The sequence below is a fragment of the Citrus clementina genome, unplaced genomic scaffold, assembly GCF_000493195.1.
Source record: "Citrus clementina cultivar Clemenules unplaced genomic scaffold, Citrus_clementina_v1.0 scaffold_4, whole genome shotgun sequence".
NCBI classification, from domain to species: Eukaryota; Viridiplantae; Streptophyta; class Magnoliopsida; order Sapindales; family Rutaceae; genus Citrus; species Citrus x clementina.
In genome coordinates, this window is record NW_006262274.1 from 15,067,001 (window position 1) to 15,083,632 (window position 16,632).

At 32.4% G+C, this 16,632-nt stretch overlaps 1 protein-coding gene across 3 annotated transcripts; it reads left to right on the forward strand.

The window, feature by feature from the left end:
- The first annotated feature begins 5,447 nt into the window (after positions 1 to 5,447).
- Positions 5,448 to 13,030, forward strand: LOC18044401 (DExH-box ATP-dependent RNA helicase DExH6). 3 transcript variants are annotated; one of them, XM_006437026.2, is made up of 14 exons: positions 5,448 to 5,639; positions 5,920 to 6,010; positions 6,188 to 6,500; positions 6,690 to 6,764; positions 6,960 to 7,004; positions 7,847 to 7,937; positions 8,036 to 8,094; positions 8,409 to 8,567; positions 8,919 to 8,971; positions 9,305 to 9,338; positions 9,476 to 9,565; positions 9,672 to 10,673; positions 11,147 to 12,241; positions 12,362 to 13,030. In XM_006437026.2, the coding sequence occupies exons 1-14, from the start codon at positions 5,480 to 5,482 to the stop codon at positions 12,794 to 12,796; spliced, it is 3,702 nt and encodes a 1,233-aa protein (XP_006437089.2). In that variant the 5' UTR covers positions 5,448 to 5,479; the 3' UTR covers positions 12,797 to 13,030. The 3 variants fall into 3 exon arrangements, with proteins under 3 accessions (XP_006437089.2, XP_024041402.1, XP_024041401.1); XM_024185634.1 differs by lacking the exon at positions 12,362 to 13,030 and having other exon boundaries at positions 11,147 to 11,303; positions 11,407 to 11,606; XM_024185633.1 differs by lacking the exon at positions 6,960 to 7,004.
- The last annotated feature ends 3,602 nt before the right edge of the window (positions 13,031 to 16,632 follow it).

The window sequence follows — 16,632 nt, forward strand, 5'->3', positions numbered from 1 at the left end:
GAAGCTTCTAGGCCTTGGTCTCATTGAGATTGTTTTACTAATTCCTATACATGAATAATTCAATTTTAGAAAATTATTGGGCACTCCTTTTTCCACCCACTTATTCTCGTCTATATTCTTCAATCAATTATATTAATATAAAAGATTATAAAAGTTGGTAAAAAATCTAGTTGAAATAGTTTTCTTGCATTTAAAATTAGAGATTTAGGATTCGAACCTCGCTCACGTGAGTAGAACGTCAAGAATCTAATATATATCGCGAGTAACTTCAAAAATATTATCAATACAACATTTTCAAATGGCAAAGAGTAAATGACTTTAGGTCAAAGGGAGCATACCACCAGGATTTATGGGGGGCACGAATGGGCAATAGTCAAGAAATGCACCCTCATTCCTGAGTATACTTGTAGGACAGGACTTAAGACATAAATTTTTTAATTCAAATGTGAACATTTGACACCATTTGTTACATTAGCTCCTAGAAAAGAATTTGGTTGTTATTAGACAAAATAATAATTATGATTATTACTATTTATATAAAGGATTAAAAATATTTTTTATCTCTTAGATTAGATACCCATAAAATTGTTGGTCCAATTTTAAGAAAATACGGACACATTTGAAATATTATTCTACTTATGTATGGACATTCAGAGGATGCATTTTTCGAATTTAACGTGATTTTAGATCTATTGAACCCATTTGATAGAGAGCTTACTTCATATTTAACATGTACATCATCGCTTAGCATTAAAAGAAACACCGTCACCATAGAAACATAACATTTAAATAATATTATTATATTAATAGAAAATTAATAATATTACTATATACAATCTTTATTTGAAAATATAATATTATTATATTTATTTAAAAATAATAGTATTATATTTATTTAATATTAATAATTAATACTAATAAATAGTTTATTCTAAGAAAAAATTAATTTCATACTATGTTAATAGTAAAAATATTTCATTTGTATTACCCTTATCAACAATTTTTAATTTATATAATTAAAATTAAAAAAATTGTGATGTTCATAATTAAGAATATTAATAATTATTATAAATTTACAAATATAATAAAATAAATGTTTATCCATCAAATATATTTTTTATTAACTTTGTAATTAAAAACTATAATTCTTTACATAAGGATAAAATTATAATTTAAAACTATTTACTCTCAATCCAAGACAAAGTAAACACATAAATTGGATTCTGATCTTCATTCCATACTTTCATTCCAGTGCAAGTAAACAACCTACTCTCACTCCCACTCCACACTCCCAATCCTAGGATTCTCACTCCAATTCAAAAAGTAAACGCTACCTTAGTTAAGTAGATGCTGGCCTTAAACTTGTGGAAATCACAATTTAATATCATCTCAGACAAATATAATGTTTCCATGTATTACAACTGAATATTATTATTAAGGACAAATTTATATAACAATTCTAAAAATAAATAACTAATACCCATTTAACAATGGTTATTTGCTGTAAACCTTAATTTCTTATTTCTAATTTTATGAATCTATATCTTGATTTCATGTGACAAGCGTTAAAATAGTGACAAAAATAAGAGCATCTCTAAAAAAATTCATCTACTTTGACTATTCAAATAAAAGGACTACTTAGTTTATATATATGGCAAATAAAAGAGTAAAAATATAAGCTCCTTTTCAAAAGACTCTTAAAATTCTTAATCGAATTTTTCTCTTATAAAATTTAACTACCATCCTTTTTTTTAATAATGCAATTATAATGCTTCTCTCTCTTCAGTTGTGATGATATAAAAATAATATAATATTAATAAAAGAGAGAAATTACTCTTTAATATTAAAAAGAGAGAAAAATAATTTCATTTGAAAAGCCTTTTAGAGATACTCTAAGATTTTAGTTTGACGCATGCTATAATCATAATGTATGAAATATAAACTTAAGTGGAATATTAAAGTATCACCAAAAGATTCTTCTATTTTTTTCTTTCAAATACTTATTTGTTTACTTAAGCAATAAATGAAAGTGTGAAAAAAATAAGTTTATATTATTTTAATTAAATTTTTTCTTCCACCTAAAACATATTAATTATATCACTTCTCTCTATTTAAGAATAATAAAATAATAAAATGTATTATTAAAATAAAGGCTCTAAAAAGATCATTAAAAAGAGAGAAACATTATTTTATTTGAAAAATCTTATTTAAAGAACTTTTTAAAACTCGTTTTACTCATGTGGCTCTTAAAATAAGCAGCAAAATCTCATTTAAGGAGTTTTTTTAATGATGAACTTATATAGAATTATATTAAAACAAGAGAGGCCAATGATATTAATGAGGGAATCATAATGAAAATATAAAATATTATAGTAGACTATTATCCTTTAAATAGGAATATATTCATTATCCCTTGTGTTTAACTATATAATTTACATTTGACTGAGTGATTTTCTAACAATTTAATTTAATTAACTATATGAGTTCAAATTTTAAAAAAAGTATGGTATAAAAAAATCAATTTAGGTTTTGTCAAATCCTTTACCTTTATAAAAAGTAAATAAATAAATGGACGAGATTGATTTAAACAATTTCTTATTTTATTGGGAAAATTTACAAAAATAACCACAAAAATTTTAAATTTTTTGAATTTAACCCTCAAAATTTTCTTATCATAACTAGCCAAATAATTTTTTTCTCCAAATTACTCTCCTAATCTCAATCGGCCAACACTCTCTTTTACCATACCCGAAACTTTTCTCTCTTGAATGGCAAATGGTGAATGGCAATGGCAACAACAAACAACGAACTAGAATCCAACCAAATTCATTGGAATCTATCTGAACCCAAAACAAATCCAACAAATTGAAAAGAGCCCAAACCCTAGCTAAGCTAACTTCATCATTTTTTATGATTTGAATGAATTTGATTAGGATTCAAAATAATTATAGATTGTTAGAGTGATACAATGAAACAAAATTTTATTAAAATAATTAGTTATAACTATTACACATTAGGTGTTTGATGAAATTTCTTTTAGATAGTTCGTGCTTAGTTTTTGTATAACAAAGTGTAGAAAAGTGCAACGGAGTGCTTGTTGAGTCATGTGGTGTGTTTTTTGTATATCAAGTGCGACGGAGAGTAAATTTGGTGTGACATGGTAGCACACGATAGGATGTTTGTCGCTTTATAAAAAAAAATCACATTTGTTGCACCAAATTTCAATCCCTTTTTTTGTATTATGGTTAATGTTATTAATTTAGTACATGTAATTGTGTAATATAACAATTTAATTATGTTACTTGTATGAGATACATGGCGAAATCTAAAATAGTGAAGCATAATCCACTTTGACCGACGAATGAACCGAGCATGATAAATGTACTTTATGGCAATAACTTTTCCCGGCGTACACAGTTGTAAATACCATCTGGAAAAAATTAATAAAACAGCAGTTGAAACTATTCAAGCAAATCATATTTGGGCATTTTCATAATGTGCTAAAGCTTTTTGTTCAGTGGCGTAATTGTGCATAATGTGTTGCTTAGAAAGTGGCCCACAAAGAAAGCAACAAAAAAATTTAGTATTTTTTTCAAATTGGTGAGCATTTGATATGATTATCAATTACAAAGTGGTGCCTAGTTACGGGACTTTCCTATGGTCAAGATGTTGTACTGAAAAGTAAAAAACAGTGCATAGGTTACTTAACAAGTATTTTGGTGGTTTGTTTCACATGATAAATTTTATCTAGTTTGAGTCAAGATTTGCAAACTTGGACTTTGAGGCCATGGATGACATTAATACACTAAAGGTTGTGTTGTATTACTTTACAAACGGAGTACTAAATGAAAGAAAAGATATTTGTCAAATCAATTTCTCATTGTTTAACAAAGTAGATGATGATCTATCTAAAATAATGTCATTGTTGTCGTGGAGTGGAGTGGAGAATAATGTTGTTGCAACGATATCATCTGTGGTAACACTTCTTCTTCAATATTGGGAACAAAGACATTTGCTCTAAAAGAAGTTTCAATTTCTACAAGTAACTTGAGATCTTGGCTCAGAACTCAAGGAGATGTAGTAACAAATTAAGGATGCATCTATAGTTGACTACATCAGAGGCCGTATGTAGCACAATCTTGACCATTTCATTATTAAATATGTCCATACATAGTGAACATGTATGATAACTTGTGTTACTAGACCTTAAAGTTTTTTTTATCGTGATACTATATCCATTAGGATTTATATGTGAAATCTCATAATTCTTGCCAAAAATTTATCAATAACGTACTATCTTTCCGAACTAGAAAAACTGTATTTTTGGCATTCACATACTCCATATAGTCATCCACCAACATCTCCCACTAACCATCGTTGAAGCACCACTAAATCTATTAAGTCTGGCAATTATTAAAAGAATAAAATAAATATGATTATAAAACATAATAAAGTGAATATGGGTGCATTTTATATGAATGTCGCATATACTGTGATTATGTGTGACAATGCGACAGGTACCTATTGCAAATAAATTCGGGTAAATTTTTTGTTCGACCATTTAGTAGAATGACATAAATTGTTTTGGATTTATTCATCGCATCGCACATTTTGAAATGATATATTATACACCTAAAACGAACACATATAGCTTAAGTTATGACTTCTGAAAAATATCTAGAAATTTAATGGGATGGGTTGACTTAGTGTGACAAGCAGTGAGACAAGTGTCTGTAGCACTAAATCAGTCTGTCTCGCTAAATATGGTTTTGCTTTTACTTCAAATTTCTAGCGTTTTTAATGATTTTCTTTTTTATTTCTCAACTCAAATTAAGTACTTTAAGAAATTTCATTATTTTATGAATGGAAAATAACAACATTTACAACATTTACAACAAAACTATTAGTTCATATTGTATAAGAACATATACTAAGGTTATGAAGCTTTCCAATTGATAATTATTTACTCAGTAATGTAATATTTGTTTAATGAGATTAGACGATTTGTTGAGAGTGATGATACTTGGTGATTTGTTGAGAGTGTAGGATTTTTCCTTGATTTTCAAGAGTGGCATTTTTTTTGTAAATTTTTTTAAAGTGAGGAGGACTATTTGGTCTAAAGAACTAATATTTGACTAATTATGATAGAAAAAATTTGAGGGTTAAATTTAAAAAATTAAAAAAATTTGTGATTATTTTTATAAATTTCTCATTTTATTGTGTTCGTAATCTCTGTTCTTCTCCCAGTTATTATTTACTTTCCTCCTTATGAAAGTTAATCCTTCGGATTTAAAGGGTAGCCAAATGAGTATATCCAAAGGACAAAACAGGAAATTAACCTTCCATTGAAAAATAAAAACCTAGAGAATTGCTTTAGGCCTTTAGCGCTTCCTTCCACCGACCGTACGGAAGAACAATTTTAACATTACATATTTACATTACAAAATACAAAAGCTAACAAAAACAAAAATCTGAAACGATGGACCAAAACAGAGCAGCAAAAATGGGAAAGAAGAAACAGAAGAAAGCTGAACAACAACAACAGAAACAACAACAACAGCAAAGCCCTACTGTTGCTGAAGCTACAAGGATTCGAATATCCCAAATTCTCGATGGATTTCTTGCTTCCAAAGATGAAGGTAAAGCTTGTAATGCAAAATGCTCTTCAATTTCTAAGTAAAATATTATCGTTAAAAAAATCAGTTTTTTGTATAGCTTGGTGTTTTATTTTATGGATTGTTGGTTTGTTAAGCTTATTTGAATTTGAAAAATCTATTAAATTGCTTCAAATTCTTGCTTCTTTGCTATTTTTAAAGGTTTCTTGTGCTTGCCGATGCTACATTCGTTTGAAAAAATCAGTTGTCGAGTTGTCGTTGATATATTCGGATTAATTCTTGAAACCTTGGGTGCTGATTGCAGTGTACACGTTTGATGCTAACTTATCAAATCGCGAGCGGGCTGTGGTGCATGAAGTTTGCAAGAAAATGGGCATGACCTCTAAAAGTTCCGGGTAAGTGAATAATTTTAATCTTTGTATTCTTGGAAAATGATGTCAACTTTTGGTAAAATAGAAATTGAATTTGTTTATTCTCTTCTGGACATTTGAATGTTTTTTAATTTGTAGATTAATTTTAGTAAAACTACCTTGTTGTCTATAGCTTAGCTTATGAGACTGAACTTTTTACAGGCGTGGGAAGCAACGGCGTGTTTCTGTTTGCAAAAGTAAGAAAAGGGTGGAGACAGATAAAGGGAAGGAAATTCTCCCATCATTGACTTTTTCAGAGGGGTCAAAACTGGTTTTGCAGGACTTGTTTACGCACTACCCACCTGATGATGGGGAGCCTGGTGAGAAATTGGATGCAAATCAAAGTCGGAAGTCTGATAAAACGAGAGGGAAAAGAGATGATATTTTCTGCAAGCCTAAAATGAGCAAGGCAGAAATTGCAATGAAGGTGGAATCACTTACTTCTAGGATAGAGAAGGACGCAAACTTGAGACAGGTTCTTTTGACTTCCCAGACCAAATTAGAAATTTATCGTTTTCCGTGGTTGGATGGTGTTCCTTAATTGTTCTTCTGCTACCAAATTTTTACTTGATAGTAAGTTAGATTTTTTGCATTGAACAATGGAAAGAAGATGCTTTTTGTGAATTCTTGGATGGTGAAGGATATCTTTGACTTATTCTTGCAGATTGTTGAAGGGAGGTCAAAACTTCCAATCTCTTCCTTCAAGGATGTCATTACTTCCACAGTTGATTCAAACCAGGTTATTTCAATTTCCTATGCACATTGGTTTCAAAATTTGTTTGCATAATGCCAGACTGTAGATTACACCGCATTGTTGCTTTATCATTTGGTTCCTGTATGGTTTTCTTATGAGATTCAACAATCTGTGGTATGGATAGTGGGATTTCTGGTATTGTTTTCTGAGACTTGCTGTTCTTGACACATTTTAACACAGGTTGTCCTCATTTCTGGTGAGACAGGTTGTGGAAAGACAACACAGGTTATCAATTATCTGATTTATCTTCTTTATGGTCTTGTTAATATGACTTTGTATAAAAAAAACATATTTCACAAGCAGTTCTTTTTCATTTTGCCATTTTCTGATTTGTCCACAGGGAGAAACATAAGTGCAATTAAATGTCAGGAATAAAGTAGAATCGGCTTATCTTGTTGCCTTACTTGTAATTTATCCGCTGTCATTACATTCGGATTGTTAATATTGGCTGTGTGGAAGAATTAAGAAAGCTGATAACAGAGGTCATTGCTTTTCTATCTACAACTTAACACCATCTATATAATTAACCAATCAAGTTTTCTATAATATAAGAGCTTAAATGAACTTTGGTCCATGATCTTTTCAAGTTGTCTAACCTAGAATTGAGGGCCCATGTGTACTTTTATGGAACCTGAGTTCTTGGTCATCTGTACTTTTATAGACAATCCCTATTATCAAATTCTGAGAAATTATATTGACTAACAATGTAAGAAAGATGAATTATTTATGCAAGACAAGAATAATACAAAGTTAAAAAGTCATCCATCAAAAGATTCTGAGTTCTTATTTCTCAACTCTATTATATGGTTAAAAAATCCTAATATGATCTGGTTTCTAGTTTGTTGAACTTGAATTGTTGAAATTCAATTGATGTATTCACCTGAATCTTCTAGGAACTAGGATAAGTATTATTGATACAGAACTGTAGTTGTGCAGTTTTCACGAGTCTAGCAAGTTGAAGTTACAATGTCCAAAAGAACTCTTGATTATTATAATTTGATTATTTTTATTATTGCCCTTTTGTCTTTGTTTTTATATGACACATCTTCATATAATGTGTGATCCAGGTCCCTCAATTTCTTTTGGAGCATATTTGGAGTAAGGGTGAGACATGTAAAATAGTATGTACTCAACCTAGACGTATCTCTGCAACTTCAGGTGCGCGCAACTCATTGCGAAGTTTTCTGGTTAATTTTTTTACTTATTTATTTGTTCATCGCGTCACTCTAAGCTGTACACAACTGATTTTTGTTTAGTTGCTGAGAGAATATCTGTTGAAAGAGGAGAAAATATCGGAGATAATATTGGGTACAAGGTAATATTTCTTAAATTTTGTTGGTGTTATGGTGTAAGCTTCCATATTTGCTAATATTCATTCAAATGTTCGTTTGAATTATCAATAACAAATGGGTGGTTACATCCTAAAGTATTTTGTTTGCACGACATCTGTGAAACTAAAGCTGGAAGTTCAAAATTCAAAATCTTAACTATTGAATTGTTGAGTTCTGCAGAATTTCTTGCAACAAAGAAATCTAAAAGTTTTATATTCAGAAGTCATGCAAACAATTGGACTACATCCGGGTGTAAACTTGTGATATTTGCTGATGTTTATTATAAATTTGATATCAGATTCGGCTGGAAAGTAAAGGTGGGAAGCACTCGTCAATTGTGTTCTGCACAAATGGGGTTCTTTTGAGATTGCTGGTCTCCCAAGGTGTTAGCAGGTTGAAGGAAGCATCTAATAAGCCGGCAAAGGATGATGTTTCTGCACTAACTCACATTATTGTGGTACTTATTCTTTTGTGTATATTTAGCACATTCCTTTCCAAAGACTTGCTTAGGATCATTTCTTTCTTAGTTGCATAATATTATGGAAGAATGTGTTTCCATTCACTTTTAAATAGTTTTATGTAGTGGCCAAGCATGCGCTCCAGTCAGTACACTCAGTGGAGGATTTGTTGACAAAAAATATACATATTGTTTTGAACTTTACTGAGAGATTTAGACTTAATATTCAAATTCAAATCCCTTTCCCTAGATTAAAAAATCTGTTGTTACTTTATAGTATCTAAATTCATGAACTCATATATTCTACTGCTGTTTTAATTCTCTTGGCTTGCACTTGCAATTATCTTGTAGGATGAAATTCATGAAAGAGATCGCTACTCTGATTTCATGTTGGCCATTATCAGGTACTTTATATGCGATTGAAATGGTTTAGTTGTTTTCTTTCTTTGATTAGATATAGGCTGCTTATTATTTTGGTATTTGTGAAAATAAAAAATTGATAATTTTGGGCATGCTACTAATTAGCCGATCCATGATCCAAAGTTTTCTTTATAATTTTTTTTTTATTACAAGCATTATAGTTTCCTTGCAGTTTATTTGTGGTATCAATTAACAAAAACCAAAAAAATAAAAAATAAAAAGCCGGCGTGCACATCTAAGTGCACCAATGTTCCTCATATATTTGACTGTTTTTGGATGTTTCGTTTTTTTCTCTGATTATTCTGAGTTACTTGCAGAGACATGCTCCCCTCATATCCTCATCTTCGGCTGGTTAGTTCAAAGACTTAATCTCTATTTTGTCTGTGCATAATCAAATTATATGTTTAGGACATAATTGTGATTTCATATTACAATCTTAATTACCAGTTGATTGATTCTCTTATAAACTATAATTTATAATCCCACAGATATTAATGAGTGCTACTCTGGATGCTGATAGATTTTCTCAATATTTTGGTGGATGCCCAGTCATTCAAGTCCCCGGGTTCACTTATCCTGTAAAACTCTAATATTGTTACTTTTTAATTGTGGTAATTGATTACATTTTGTTTATGTTTCTGAAGTTGCTTTGCATTGTAATGCTCCTGCCTATTCTTAACTCAGGTCAAATCTTTCTATTTGGAGGATGTACTTTCCATCCTGAAATCTGCAGAGAGTAATCACCTTGATTCTGCTAGCTTAATTGTCCCAAATGAGGACCCCGAATTAACGGAGGAAAATAAGAGTACTTTAGATGAAGCTATCAGTTTAGCTTGGTCAAATGATGAGTTTGATATGCTCCTAGAATTGGTTTCTTTGGAAGGATCCCCAAATGTTTACAACTACCAGCATACTTTGACAGGGCTAACACCATTAATGGTGCTTGCTGGAAAGGGCCAAGTAGGTGATGTTTGCATGCTCCTCTCTCTTGGTGCAGACTGCCAGCTAAAGGCCAGAGATGGAAGAACAGCATTACAGTTGGCTGAACAAGAAAATCAGGCAGAAGTTGCTCAAATTATTAAAAAACACATGGAAAATGCACTATCTGACTCCATGAAACAACAATTACTTGATAAATATCTAGCAACAGTTAACCCTGAACTTATTGATCTTGTTCTTATAGAGCAGTTACTTAGAAAAATATGCATGGATTCGGAAGATGGAGCTATCCTTGTTTTTCTTCCAGGATGGGAAGATATAAATAAAACCTGGGATAGATTGCTTGCTAACCCCTTTTTCAGAGATACTTCCAAGTTTGTTATAATACCTATTCATTCTATGGTTCCCTCTGTGCAGCAAAAGAAGGTGTTTAAACGCCCACCGCCTGGTTGTCGGAAAATTATTCTTTCAACCAATATTGCGGAAACTGCCATCACCATTGATGATGTTGTCTATGTTATAGACAGTGGTCGAATGAAAGAAAAAAGTTATGATCCTTACAACAATGTATCAACTCTTCAATCTTCCTGGGTGTCAAAAGCAAGTGCAAAACAGAGGGCAGGACGTGCAGGCCGCTGTCAGGCTGGAATCTGTTATCATCTTTATTCTCAACTTCGAGCAGCTTCTTTGCCTGATTTCCAGGTCCCAGAAATTAAGAGAATTCCAATTGAGGAACTCTGTTTACAGGTAACTCTATTTATCATTCCTTCTTCCCATGTGTATATCTATCTATTACTCCCCCCCACCCCTCCTCTCACTATGAAAATGGATGGATATTTATGCCCTGTTTGGTATTCAGGTGCTGTAACTTTTAAACTGCAGCTGCTGTAGAAAAAAAATTGAGATAAAAATTAATAGTGTAGTAAATATAAATTTTTAGATAACCATTTTGATAAAACTAGTAAAGATATAATAGATTTTTCATTATACAAGTATAAAATCAGATTATCTTAACTTTCAAGTTACAGCAGTCAGTGTTTACCAAACACTTTAGTGTTGTAGCTTTTAAGCTATAGCTGCTCAATTGCAATCCCAAACAGGGCCTTAAAATGTGTCATTTCCTTTATCCAATTTGTGTTTGAAGGAAGATGGTATTTTCTACCTGTTTGAAGATAATATGATGTCAGTGATGTATTCTGTTGATTTTTCTGATGGAGCAGGTGAAGTTGCTTGATCCAAATTGTAATATTGAAGATTTCTTGCAGAAGACATTAGACCCTCCAGTTTCTGTAACTATTCGTAATGCAATCATTGTCCTTCAGGATATTGGGGCTTTGTCACTTGATGAAAAAGTTACCGAACTTGGGGAGAAGCTAGGTTGTCTTTCTGTTCATCCATTGATGAGCAAGATGCTTTTCTTTGCCATACTGATGGACTGTTTAGACCCTGCTTTGACACTGGCCTGTGCTTCTGACTATAGGGACCCATTCACCCTTCCCATATCACCAAATGAAAAGAAGAGAGCTACTGCTGCTAAATTTGAGCTTGCTTCATTGTACGGTGGGCAGAGTGATCAGCTCGCAGTCATAGCAGCTTTTGAGTGCTGGAAGAATGCAAAACAGAGGGGTCAAGAAGCATGGTTTTGTTCTCAGTACTTTGTCTCCTCAGGTGTCATGAATATGCTGCTTGGTATGCGTAAGCAGCTCCAGACAGAGCTAATTAAGAATGGGTTTATTCCAGAAGATGTCTCGAGTTGTAGTCATAATGCACATGTACCAGGTATAATTCATGCAGTCCTCATGGCTGGTTTATATCCAATGGTAGCGAGGTTGCGTCCACCTCATAAAAATGGAAGACGATTTGTAGAGACTGCAGGTGGTGCTAAAGTTAGATTGCACCCCCATTCTCTTAATTTCAAATTATCATTTAAAAAAACTGATGATTGCCCACTAATGGTATATGATGAGATAACCCGTGGGGATGGGGGTATGCATGTAAGGAATTGTACTGTTGTTGGGCCACTGCCATTGTTACTCCTTGCAACAGAGATTGCTGTTGCTCCAGCACCTGATAATGAAGATGATGATGAAGATGATGACATGAGTGATGACGATGCTGATGAAAATGAAAGCGATGAGGAGTGTATGGAGATAGATGACAAGACAAGTGAACAACATGGAGAGAATGTTATGTCATCTCCTGATAAATCGGTTACAGTTTTGGTGGACCGATGGCTTTATTTTGGATCAACAGCCCTTGATATTGCCCAAATCTACTGTTTAAGAGAGAGATTATCCGCTGCAATCTTATTCAAAGTAAGTACTTGCATGGTTCTTCCATGCGGAAGCATTGGAACACATGCTCAATATGCTATCTTTGCTTATCTGTATCGTGAAAACTTTCCCAAGTCTGATTGATTGGTTAATATTTTACAGGTAACACACCCCCAGAAAGCTCTTCCTCCAGTTCTTGAGGCCTCCATGTACGCAATGGCCTCCATTCTATCATACGATGGGTTCTCTGGGATCTCACTGCCTGCAGAATCCGTGGAATCTTTGACTTCGATGATACAAGCAACTGAGATTGATAAGTGCCCAGCAGCGAGAAATAGAGGTACAGGTCAGAATCCAAGTAACTTCCTTATGTCACTCATGAGTCCCAATACCCGGCAATACTTTCCTCTTCGTGATCATAAAAGTAGGATACCTGCACACAAGGGATCAACAAAGGGAAATCAGTTATCAACCCAAGTGGCTCAGCCACCGCTATTCCATGGCTCCCCGGTAGTTGGTTCTGGTTCAGGTACGCATATACCTCCAGGCCCTAGGGGAGATTCGTTTAAGCGGCCGCGTGGGAATTGGTCTAAATAACAATGGTTACTAGACAGTATTTATTGTATGTTGTAGTTGGGAAGATCAAATTAGGAATACAGCCTTTATACTAGATAGAAGTGAGGTGTATTTTTGGTACTATGGACACCATCTCTACTCTCGAATGCAAGGCCTTGATTTTTTTATTTTTTATTTTCAAATGGAGATGGACATAACAAATTATTGTTATTTTTCCTTAGTAACTTGTGAAATCAGAAGAATTATTTCTCTGCACTTGGTACTCAATCAAATGAGGGCAGTGAAGGTGTATAATGGACTGTTCCAATACGGCAAAACCCCAGACTTTGGATTGAGCTGACGTTGGTGCGATAGCTAAAAAAGGCTGATATTGAAAGCACAAGTGGTTATTTTAATTTTTAGTAAAACAATTTTAAAATAGCAAAAAAGACATCTGAAAGTCAACCTCATTCCTTCTTTTATAAGTTTATTGGGATATATATATATATTTTTCTTTTTATCTCTATTTGAATGGTAAGTTGGGGTCGAACATTTTAGATTATTTGATATTTAATTTGCCTATTTACAATAAAAGCATATTGGATATAAGTATCTCAAAAACCAAAAAATAATCGTTAATAATTCATTAAATCATGAATTAATTAACATCCACTAATTTAATTTTTTTCTTGACCACTAATATTAGATTTTTATAACATATTAATATTATAAAAAACTTTTTTAATTTTACGATTTTTTTCCATTTGAATTTCAATATTCACATACATCAAATGTTGCAAAAGAGTAACCATATATAGACAAAAGTTTTATTGAAATTTCATCTCAAATGCATGATATGTGATTTGTCAGTCTTTAAGTAGTTGATTATTTTTCATAAATTCTAAGAAAATTGATTACATTGAGTAATGCTGATCAACAACCTAAAATAAAATCGAACTAAATTTGGATGCATAGATTTGAGTCCTAGCATTATGGGACTCATTTGCTCTCAGTATGAGTAAATTTCTCTTTCACTGATTTGTAGGTTGAGTAAATATATTTCTCCAAATTAATTAGTGAAAATTGAATTATAGGCTAATGTTTAGTATAGTTAGGGTTGGGAAAACCCAGGTCTAGGCTTGGGTATGGCAATGCCTGGATCTAGCCGGAACATGTTTTTTTGACATTCAAGTTGGGATTTTTTGTTCCGGCTTAAATAGCTCGGATTTTTATTTTATAATATTATATATGTATTTTTTTAATTTTAATAAAATTAGACATGAAAATATAAACTTTAAATGTTTAAAATTTTAAATATATGTAATAGGCCAAAAAAATATAGTTACTTTAAAATAGTATATATTTTATGATTTTTTTTTAAATTCAGATTTTGGACCGGATGCAAGGCTTATCAAGTGATGTCCAAAGCTAGTCCGACCTCATTCTCAGGCTCAATATTATCAAGCCTGAATCCCTTGTTTCTAGTCCGATTATGGGCGGGCGTGTATTGAATATTGATGTAAGTAAGACCTAGTTACAAATGACAGATATCCTCATGGGATCAAGGCCCATAGGGGATGAGAATATAAAGACGATTTTATATCTAATCTCTTATTTGGGTAGGGATATGGATAATTTTTTACTCAATTTCTTATTTCAAAAGAGACAGGGATGAGGTGGAATTCCGATCCTCTCCCCATTTTTCCATTTCCCCATTTCTAGAATCCTCATCCCCTTCCCTTTCTCCATTTTTCAATTTCAATTTCAATTTTATTTTTTCTAGAATCATTAGTGAATAAATGATAAAATTAAAATTGTAAAATTTTAAATATCAGTTTAAATAATAAATATCAAAATATGTATACAAATAATATAAATATTAGTAAATATAAAAAATTTAATGTAATTTAAACTTAACCACAGCTCAAAACCCACAACCTCATTTGCCCCACAATATATAAATCAAATCCTAAATCACTTTTTCACAAATTCACTCATCCTTTTTAAATTGTTCGTGCTACAACCAGCGCTCAATATGTCATCCTCTCATTATAGCCCAATAGCACGTCGCGTAGTCAGTGGTCCTAGAACCCAGTTCGTTCGCATCGTTAGCCAGAAGCCCAACTTTTCGTCGTATTATAGCCTGTAATTAAGAAATATCATTGCTTATTACACTACTCACGTTAATGTTATATAAAAATTATATTATTTAAATTTTATTTAAAAAAATATTATTTAAACGTTATATATATAAAAAATTTGATGGAATAAAATGAAATAAAACCAGTAATGATCATTCTAATTTTATTTTACACATTACATCGCCAAACCGAGTAGAGTTCGGATGGTAAATACACCAATTGAATCGCGACATGTTGAAAAAACAAATCAGCAAATAAAATGCAATTCCTTTCTTTCTCATGCAGACGTGGCATCAATTGTCTGAACTGAGGATTATAAGATAGATAAAACCACATCATCATCATCGATTCATCGTCATCATCATCATCGTCGTCAGCGTCGTCGTCATCATCCTAATCTTTACACTATGGTTATGAATATTCATCATCCATTTCATCACCTGTATCGTCATCATCTGCAACTGCTTGAGAACATAAAATTAGGAAGAAAAGACAAAAAAATGTCGAAGGATGATCATTTGAAAATTAATCAAACACCACCGCCATTAATAATCATAGCCATGAAAGGGCATCCAGGCACAGGCAAGTCCACACTAGCCGACGCCATAGCTTCTGCTCTTAAAATCCCACTCATAGACAAAGACGACGTCCGCGACTGCACTCTTTCTCTTCAACAAACCCTTCAAAAAACGACGCCGCATCATCAGCACGCCACATCAGCAGCTGCCGCAGCTTCTTCTCTCCTCAACGACTTATCTTACGACGTCATCTGGAAAATAGCTTCCACTCAGCTCAAGCTTGGCGTCAGCGTCGTAGTGGACTCCCCCCTCTCGCGCCGGGCCCACCTGGAGAAGCTGGTGAAATTGGCCGGCGAGATGAGAGCTGGGCTTGTGATGGTGGAGTGTAAGCCGTCGGATGAGGCCGAGTGGCGGAGGAGGCTTGAGGGGAGAGGGAATGAGAGTGGCTGTGGAGTTGTTGGTGATGACAGACCATCCAGTTGGCATAAGCCGTCCACGTGGCGTGATCTTGAGAGGTTGTTGGAAGGGTACTGTGGGTGTACGGAGTATGATGTTGGTGACGTACCGAAGCTGACGGTGGACACTACGGCGTCGGTTGGATTTCAAGAGCTTGTTTCTAATGTGATCGAGTTTATTTTACACATAGATTTTTAATTAATTAATTTGCGAATGTGCAATTTGGTGTGTATTTAAAAATATATATATATATATTTGACGGATATTTTAGAATTATATTGATGGATAAATCTGTTTCTCAAAATTAGTTATTGAATGTCTACCGTTTTCTAACTCATTCGGATAAGTTTATTTTATTTGGACTGTACTCCTCATAAATTGATTAGTTTTAGGAAAATCATCTTTGGATAATCTCTATTTTGTCATATGTATATTTAATTTTTATAAAATTTTAACATATTCTTTGTAATATCTTTATTTTTATATTTGTATCAATCAATCACTTTGACAATAACAAAATTAGAATCTATTAAAATTTAAATAAAATAACTATTTTACTCTAAATGAATTAAAAAAATTTATCTTAAAATTTTAATATATACATATATATAATTACCATTTAATTACTTGATAAAATATTATTGAAAAAATTGAGTGTGTGAGCACCATTTAGTTAATTGATAAAATATTATTGATTTTCTTTTATCCTTTTGACCTAAAAAAAACATGTAATACTCATTCCAGATATTTTTCTCTTTTTTTT